Raw genomic sequence first — 9780 nt, 5'->3', positions numbered from 1 at the left:
AGTTTAGTGGCTATATTATAGAAATTTTTCATTTTTATTCTTTAAATTTGCATCGTTAATTTTTTTAGGTATTATTGTTTCAAAGACAAGCAATCACAAGGGTAAAAACATGATAAGAATTGAAGCGAAAAATAGTAAATCTGAATTAGTTCCTCATTTTCTATTTACTCACTTTCAATAAGGATAAAAAAAATTGCATTAACCTTCAAGAGTTCTTTTAAGGTTAGTTTAGTTGCAAACAAGGTCAACCATGTACAAGTGTAACAAGACTTTTAGTATAAGGCCTGAATTTAAAGGAGATCATAATTTGCAATACAAAAATATAATAAACTACCGATATGTAAAATCCATAACTAAATGTCATTTATCGTTGGTTAAAAACTAGAAGATATTGTTTAATCAACGGAAAAGGTGTTTCCTTTACCTATATATGGTCTTGTGTCTATAGGTAAAAAGCAGCAGGAGTTGTGGTTCATATATTCAACAACGACTTAGTTGTTCTTTATTATAACCGGTGTTCGATTATTTTTAAAATTTCTTTTTAAACGAAAATCATCATATTCGTTTCAATCAATATTATTATTATTATTATTATTATTATTATTATTCATATAATTGTAGAATATTATTAATATCAAAACATAATTATTGTATTTGATAAATTAAATAAAGAAAATAAAATTTTGATTTAATTTTTTGAAGAATGTATAGAAACTCGTTTTTTATTGTAATAACTTGGATAATCCTTAGTGTTCTTATGCTTGTCGGATTTTTCCTTTTGATTTTACACTTTTTGGTCCTGGACAGTGTTTTGCTTTCATATTGTAGTTCACTCAAGTTAAGAATTCTCTTTTTTACACTTGTTTTGTAAACTCTTTTATTTCCTTTGAGGCACTCTTGTACGTCAAGGGAGCTTTAATCTTTTTGGCTTTTCCATAAAAAGAAAAAAGAATTCTCTTGTCAAAAAAAGTTAAGAATTCTCTTGAGTTTTTGAGGGAGTCTCCTAAAAGATATTTTTTAGCAATTAAGAATTAGTTAATAACCTTCGTAAATAGAACAATTCTTTCCAAAAAAAAAAAGTTAATAATAAGTTAGAAATTAGTTGGTGCAAATAAAGTCCGTGAATATTCGATATGCAAATTTCATAGCCAAGTTAGGAGCCTCTTCGAACATTGAATTCTTACTTCATGCTTCTCCTCCAAATGACGATGACTTGTTGTTGTATCTCCTTAAGATTGATGCGGCTGAAACTTTCTTTTCTAGAGATTAGCTGTTTTTTTTTTTCTTGTCCTTTTCTTGTTGGTGTTTTTGTTTTGATTAGCTTGTAACAACAACAAAAAAAAAGTCTGTAAATAGAACAATTATGTACACAATTCATAATTTTTCATCAAAATGTTTCTTTATGAGTTTTACTCTTCTTCAAGCTTTCAAAGCTCTTTACACTCATTTTTCCAAAATCATCTAATTTCTATTAAAAATATTTGACAACTGCCTATATGTAATTTAATTTCCACAAAATTTAAACAACTGAATTTCATAACAAATTATATTTGTTCTATGACTGAAATAACTAAGTACATAAGAATAAACAAAAAATAACTACGCACAAAAAAAGTATATATTGTTGAAAGTTAAATTTTATTAGCATTGTTGTTTACCAATTGAGAAATGTCGCTAACTTCTAGAGTATGAAAATATAACGTTTTTTTTTATTTACTTTGTCTCATCTAATGATTGATATATTATATTGTTGTTTTTTCATATAGTATAATTCTAATAACCAGGGGTTGGTTGGTTATAGCCACAAACCGAACTAGTTGTAGCTATTGATGATCAACATTAATTAATAAATCCTAGTCGTTTGTGGGCCTTACTTTGCCTTGTAATTATGTATATATAAAGGCCAAAACCACAAGCCACTCATGCCATCCCAACTCACTTAATTCACATTTCACATACCTCTCATATCTTACAATATGAGCACCCTCCCTACAACACAAGGGAAAACTGTACCAGATGCATCCGATTATAAGGGACGGCCGGCCGACAGGTCCACGACCGGTGGTTGGTCGGCAGCCGCAATGATATTAGGAGGAGAAGTGATGGAGAGGTTGACAACACTCGGCATCGCCGTTAATTTGGTCACATACTTGACCGGTACTATGCATTTGGGCAATGCTGCCTCTGCCAATGTTGTTACTAACTTCTTAGGAACCTCCTTTATGCTCTGTCTATTGGGTGGATTTCTTGCTGATACTTTTCTAGGAAGGTTCGAAATTTAATATATATCCTATAAAAAAATTCCTTTCTTTTTATGGAAAACTAAGACAAGACTTAGTTATTTTATTTTTGTTATTCAAATGATCCATATTAATTATGATTGGTTTTAATGCCTCGTGATTTCTTATGGTTAATTTAATATTTTTTTCTTCCCATTCTTTGTTTGACAGATATCTCACCATCGCCATCTTTGCAGCTGTCCAAGCAATTGTAAGATAATCTCTACTATTCATTTTGTTGTTTCCATTGTTTTCTAGTACTATTTTACATTCAAATCAAGATTTTAATATTAGTACACATGTAAAAAGGTTTGCAAAAATTCAAATAAATATTCTGATTGAAGTAACTCATTAATTTTTAATGATACGACGATTATAATTAATTGACAATGTAAATTTTTCTTATGTTAACAATGTCTTTGAATTAAATCCTCAAATCAAAATACATCACTTGTTTAATTCTTTGATCTTGACGAATGTATGTTTATATTAGGGTGTAACAATATTGACGATATCAACTATAATTCCAAGCTTACATCCACCAAAATGCAAAGAAGACTCTAAATCTTGCATACAAGCAGACAGCAAGCAACTATTGGTGATGTATTTAGCACTTTATATCACAGCCCTCGGCACTGGCGGTCTAAAATCTAGTGTCTCTGGCTTTGGTTCCGATCAATTTGATGATTCAGATGACCAAGAAAAGAAGGGTATGATTAAATTTTTCAGCTGGTTCTATTTTTTCGTAAGCATAGGGTCTTTGGCAGCAGTGACTGTTCTTGTGTACATACAAGATAACCAAGGTAGAGGTTGGGGTTACGGTATTTGTGCGGTCGCAATTGTGGTTGCGCTCCTTGTTTTCTTGTCCGGTACCCGCAAGTACCGGATCAAGCAACTTGTCGGTAGTCCTTTGACTCAGATTGCGGTCGTGTTTGTGGCTGCTTGGAGGAAGAGACACATGCAATTGCCCTCTGATTCTTCATTGCTCTATGAAGAGGATGATATCCTATGTGAAACACCTAAGACCAAGAAGCAAAGGATGCCACATAGCAAACAGTTCCGGTAAATTTTCTATTCATTCTTCTTAGTATAATTATTATACATAACTTTATTCTTTTTTTACGTAATAAGTTCTTTTTTTTTACACTATGTTAACTTGCTAGGTTTATGTATTGTTGGTGTTCCTCTTAGTTTAAGTAGTTTAATCTAAAGTTTCTCTTCTAATGAATGGAACAATTTGAGTAATAATTTATATAAAAAATTCAATTATAGTTTCTTGTTGACTAAACTACAATAATGTTTGCTAAACTAGTATTCATTCATTTATTTATTTATTGGATTGTAGAACAAGCAAAACTCTTTTCAATCCCGATCTTCATGATGGGAAATTTTCAGTTTTAATAATACTTTTCTTATTTGTTTCAAACATGAATGGATTATATCCTAAAAAAAAAACATGGATGAATTCTAAAGTTGACTGCCTGCTTCATTTTTTTGTATAAAGTTTTTAGATTGGTGATACTATTTTTTTCTATTTATTTGCCATAACGTTAGGTATCATTGAAAAGAAATTGCTCTAATATTTGATCTAGAATATTTCAAGGGGTTTTGGGAAAGAGTTTTGAAGAAGAGCAAAATAGAAGACTAATAACCTGGATTTTTTATTGGAGAGTAAAATATTAATAAAAGATTCTTATGTCATCCAAAACCTTATGGAAAATAAATATATATACTACCATGTAATTAAGGTGAAGACTATTAGAGAAAGATTGTCTATACTAAATACATTCGCATAGTTGGTATATTCATGGTTGTTGACTCAAGATTGAATAGTTTGGATTTCAAATTCGTATACTTTTACCTTTTTATTTAAAACAGAAGTTAGTCCATTTAATCTTAAATTTTACGATCATAGATATTCTGAAGGTGTAAATGCATCAATTTTTCCTTCTCTTACCTTCCCATCCTTCCATTTTCTCCTCTTTTTCCTTTACTCCCCAATTCCCAAACAAATTATAAAGGTTTAGATTCATAGTTGAGTCAACACAAAGTGATAGATAGAGTGGAATATACTATATATGTCAAGGAGGGGCCCTCTTCGATGTTGATCCTGCAAGATGCATGGGAGTTTCATTTTCAAGTTACAAATTGAGAGCCGTATGCAACTAACAATAAAGACACTTATCATTATTGGGCACCACTTGATCTAGAAAGAACAAATTATTGGGTGCCACATATTTAATAGTGGGCCATGAAATGACAACTGGGTTATTAAGGATCATTTGCTCCTTAATCATGGTGACAAGTTCACGCACGAGCTTAATACCCTAAACCTTAATAGTAGAAACCAATTAATAATGTGTGGTTTATATAATAGTATAGTATTTTTTGCGTATCGCTTTGGATATTTTCTCTGCCTTTGAGATTTGCAAATATCCATCTATCCTATCTCATTTCGAAATGATTGCTTTTACATATTCAAGTTTGTCAAAAAAACTAAGGCTTAATGATGTGTTTCGACCTTGCAATTAGACGTCATTTAAAAATTAGTCTTTGTAATCGCTAATTCTGATAATTTATCCTTGCATTGTTTAATCATTTACTTATTTTACTAAGGTTTTTTCTAAATTACGGTGGGTAATTTACCCACCAACCAATGAAAATGAGCAATTTATTTTTGGGGTCAAGATAGTTCATGAATATGTGCTTATGTGGCTAATGTGTATTGGTTGGGGTAAATTACTCATCATTCTTTCATGGGTAGCCTAGTTGCCACCACTACAAATTAATAAAGCTCATAGGGTCTATTTTTAAAGAAATGGAGACTTAAGACAAAAAAATAATAAAATTGTTCTAATTAATATGCATATTGCTCCTCTATACTTAATATGCTTATTGCTCCCCTTTGTTATATTACCTTGAAGATCAATGAATTAATTGATATACATTTTGATCAAACAGTTTCTTAGACAAAGCAGCAATCAAAGGCATAGAAAGTGGCGGTACAATAACCATCAAGGAGAAATGGTATATTTCTACCTTAACAGATGTGGAAGAAGTTAAAATGGTAATAAGGATGTTACCCATATGGGCCACAACCATAATGTTTTGGACAATCCATGCTCAAATGACAACATTCTCAGTATCACAAGCAACAACCATGGATTGTCAAATTGGAACATTTCAAATCCCAGCAGCATCAATGACCGTCTTCTTAATCGGAACTATTCTCCTAACCGTTCCTTTCTACGACCGCTTCATTCGACCCGTCGCAAAAAAAGTACTAAACAACTCACACGGATTCACCCCTTTACAACGCATTGGTGTTGGTTTAGTCCTCTCAGTAATATCCATGGTTGCGGCAGCACTCATAGAAATGAAGCGATTGAAATTCGCAAGATCACATGGTTTTGTAGACGATCCAACGGCAAAGATGCCATTGAGTGTGTTTTGGTTGGTGCCACAATTTTTCTTTGTTGGGTCTGGAGAGGCCTTTATGTATATGGGACAATTAGACTTTTTTCTAAGAGAATGTCCTAAAGGAATGAAAACTATGAGTACAGGGTTGTTCTTGAGCACACTCTCAATAGGGTTTTTCTTTAGCTCATTATTAGTGACTCTAGTGAACAATGTGACCGGTCCAAATAAACCATGGATTGCGGATAATCTTGATCAAGGGAGGCTCTATGATTTTTATTGGCTATTGGCTATGCTAAGTGCTATAAATGTGGTGATATATTTGGCTTGTGCTAAGTGGTATGTGTACAAGGACAAGAGACTTGCTGAGGCAGGCATAGAATTGGAAGAAATAGAGGCCTCTACATTCCATGCATAGGGGTTTTCCACCAATCAACTTTTTTCTTCTGTTTGTTTTTTCCTTCATAGATTTCTTTTTCTACTAGAGTCTTTGTCTTTTTATAAAGAGTGATTGGAGTTTAAAAATGTTTTACACGATCATCCACTCATATGTCACCATTTGTATTTTCTTTGTAAAATATTTTGACAAACATTATGTGGTGAGATATGAGTAAATAATTGTCTAAAACTTTATCATACCATCAATAGATATCCATTAAACCTTTTTCAAATAAACAGCTTCATGTACAAATATGTTTTCTATTTAAATGTGTTAAGTGCCTCCAAATGTAACAAAATATAGTATTTCTCTTTTTTCTTTGTCTTCGGCAAACATAGCATTTCGTTACGATACGATGATGGTGAAAACATTCTGACATCAACGGATTTCAGTGAGGACCAGTGCGGCCCAGTCCTAAAAAACAAAATTAATTATTTCAATCCTATATATAAAAGGAATATCTAATACATGATCATAAATGTGTTTCACATCAGTTTCATGATCCAAACAAAAATATTGGCACCTGAGAACAACAGGGTCACATGATTCTAAATGTGTCTCATATCAGTTTCATGATCATAAATGCGTCTTGCATGATTTTGCATTCTCAAATTTAATTTTGCAATCTCTTTAATCAATTCAAGAAAGTTGACATTACTATGATGATATAATTTAATTTTTTTGAACCTTTGAAAGACAAGATTAAAATTAGTTTCTCTAGTAGGTCCATTTTCAACTAAAATATAATTTATTTTGTAATAAAATTATCTTAATTTCTTGGATAATAAATATCATCAATATTTTTAATATTAATTTTTTCACATTATTAGGAAAAAGGGTTCAAAAAAATATCACTAATTTCTTCGATAATAATTTTTTTTTGGCACATTTTTAAGAACAACCAAATTTTTTTATAAAGAGGGTTAATATAGAAATCTTTGTGATATATGGGGGTATATATAGCGAATCATGTCAAAAGGGTCAAAAACATTAACAGGTTTCAGCCCATCCTTTCATTATGTCAATGTTTGTGGTATTTCAGTGAACTTTGCTATATACACCCTCCAAAAATCAAATATTTTTATATGCACCCCTCACCATAAAGTATATTAATAAAGATGTTGTATTTTAGAGAAATATCTATCAAAATTACAAATACAAGTATTACTCGCATGTCTCCCCTTTAAAAATATAAGTTTAAATGCACTTTTGATATCTATATTTAAAAAAATGAAGGTTTGATCTCCTTATTTAAAAAAATTAGTTTGTTGGTCCATTATTTAACCTTTTTTTTTTAGAATTTTGGTCCTTATCTCATTATATGTCTTTTTTTTTATGAGGTGATCATTTATTATGTGTCAGTATTTTATTAGATCATAGTGAATATTCATATCAACTAAATTATGCTCAATAAACCAAGTTGTTTGGGCTCCAGTGACAATGAGCTCTTTCCAAGGACGTACCCGGAGAATACCGGGTTCGATTCCTAGAGAACAACGCTTGACCAGTGCGCATGCCTCTACGCACGAGGCGGATTAGTCGTCCACCTTTGGTGGATCGAAAACCGGTGCAAAAGCCAAAAAAACAAAAAATCTCATTCAGATTTTCCTATTATTTTATTTAATTTGTTACTGGGACTATCTAAATTTGGTGCTTATAAATAAAAGCAGAAATTCTTTATTAAAATATACAATATAGCTTGTGAAAATAATATTAAAATGTTGTGAATTATGATAAAAAAAACTTCTACCAATCTCTTGTTCATATGAATGAGTTCATGGTGTATATGAAAAATTACATATGAAAGCAATAAACTGTGCGGTTAAATCTTTTTAGATGATAAAATGAATCACGATGTTCATGAACCTATCAGACATTATATTTCTATGTATGAATGACCCTTTGATTCTTTGACTAGTATGGTATCTATGTATTCCACATATATAGTAATATTTTTTTTTATAAAAATAGATTATATTTCCTTTTGTGATAGACCAACAAAATGATTTAGGATTTTTTTTTTCATTAATTTCTTATGTTACGAAATATGATCGTTTTTTTTTTTTTCTGTAACCAAAAAAAATATGATCGTTTTTCATGATTGAAAGAAAAATTCTCGGGATTAAACTTAATTTCGGGCATTAAAAATCAGACACTAATTTTGGGCATTAAAAATCACACACGCTTTGCCTTAATTTCCCCTTCAGATAGTAGTTTTGTTCTTTTATTGACAACAAATTAGCTTGATAATTAACATATCTATGAACATGGATAACAACAAAAACCAAACATGTTCTTCTTCCAATTCTTCATCAACCGTGAATTTCAATCAACTTTTCAGTTCCAAGGACTCCACCACTGCTTCGTTTTCCTCCTTCTTTGACTCCCTTTTTCCACAACCATCTGTATGCATGACGATACATTCCCTTTGTTACCAATGCTTTATTTTCTTTTCTTTTATTTTATTTGTTACATTATATGTATGGGTTTTACTTGAAATTTCTGTACAGTCTACATTTTTTATCCTCCCAATTTTATATCGACTGGTTAAGAACATCATAGTGATTTGACATGTAATAGTTAGTACTTGTTTTGTTAATTTTTAGTCGTGTTTGTGTTTTTGTCAAAAAAAAAAAAAAAAATAGTAAGTTGTGTCGATGTTCTTTTCTGTCTAGCTTTGGTATGCTTTAAGGTCTATATTTAAAAGTTTGGTTGAACCTATATCGATACTTGTTGGTTCTTTAGTGATTATGTTTTTGTACTTTTTTTTAAGTATATTTTTACTTTTTTTATTTGTGTATTTGTAATCTAGTTCAACCGTATATGAATGAATTGAATCATAGTCAATAAATCTTTCACCGATTTGATTTCTCAAAATGTTTTGCTTATAGGCAACGCTTTGCTTTTATGAGCACACATTAATCACCGTAACCTATTGTTTCTTGTATGTAAGGTTGAGGGGAAAGGATCAAGAACTGAAGAAGTAGGAAGCAAAAGTCTTGAAGCACCAGGTAATTTGTTAAGAAGTTTCTCCTCGTCTATCTATATCAATAATATAATTACTTTGACTTGATTACATGACAAACTAACTGCAAACTATATCTCTTCGATTCGGCACATAAATTTCAAATATTGTGTACCCATATGAAGTATATATGGCTTAAAACCACTTTAAACATGTATGTATTTCTTAAGTAATGTTTCTGTTTGGATTTGTTTTAGGAACTCCTAATAGTGACATCTCTAACAAGAATACTAATAGTACCGATTATCAGAATGAGACGGTGGAACCCACCTACTTCAGCTCTTCAATCCACTATGGTGGTTGTGAGGATTATTTCTCAGAAGGCAGTACAATTGAACCCCGTCATGTTGTGAGTATTGTCATTATCATCGCATGTAAATTAAATTTTATGTTAAGAATATTATGCAACGAGCTGCCTTCATAATTGTAATTGTTCTTAAAATAAAAATGTAATTGTTAAAATTGCCTCAAAATTTGGTGATGAAGGTTTGAGTCAAATTTCTAACAATTGGCTCGGTCAATTTTTGGGTTTTTTCTATTCATCAAAAATCCCGACATAATTTTGTCTTATGACAAAAAAGTATTGTCTACGAAACAACAGATTTTGGTGCAATCTGAGT

At 31.0% G+C, this 9780-nt stretch overlaps 1 protein-coding gene and 1 long non-coding RNA gene across 2 annotated transcripts; both read left to right on the top strand.

Annotated features, from left to right (window-relative positions):
* The first annotated feature begins 1922 nt into the window (after positions 1–1922).
* Positions 1923–6433, top strand: LOC11442454 (protein NRT1/ PTR FAMILY 6.3). Its single transcript, XM_003611238.4, has 4 exons — positions 1923–2269; positions 2451–2490; positions 2773–3341; positions 5241–6433. The coding sequence occupies exons 1-4, from the start codon at positions 1977–1979 to the stop codon at positions 6112–6114; spliced, it is 1776 nt and encodes a 591-aa protein (XP_003611286.1). The 5' UTR covers positions 1923–1976; the 3' UTR covers positions 6115–6433.
* A 1969-nt stretch (positions 6434–8402) lies between these two features.
* Positions 8403–9569, top strand: LOC11442453 (uncharacterized). The gene is made up of 3 exons (XR_005646265.1): positions 8403–8540; positions 9089–9146; positions 9358–9569. It is a non-coding gene; the product is annotated as an uncharacterized lncRNA (long non-coding RNA).
* Positions 9570–9780: the final 211 nt, after the last annotated feature.

The sequence above is a fragment of the Medicago truncatula genome, chromosome 5 (assembly GCF_003473485.1).
Source record: "Medicago truncatula cultivar Jemalong A17 chromosome 5, MtrunA17r5.0-ANR, whole genome shotgun sequence".
NCBI classification, from domain to species: Eukaryota; Viridiplantae; Streptophyta; class Magnoliopsida; order Fabales; family Fabaceae; genus Medicago; species Medicago truncatula.
Note: the sequence above shows the minus strand (reverse complement) of the source record. Positions and strands in the feature narration are given on the sequence as shown.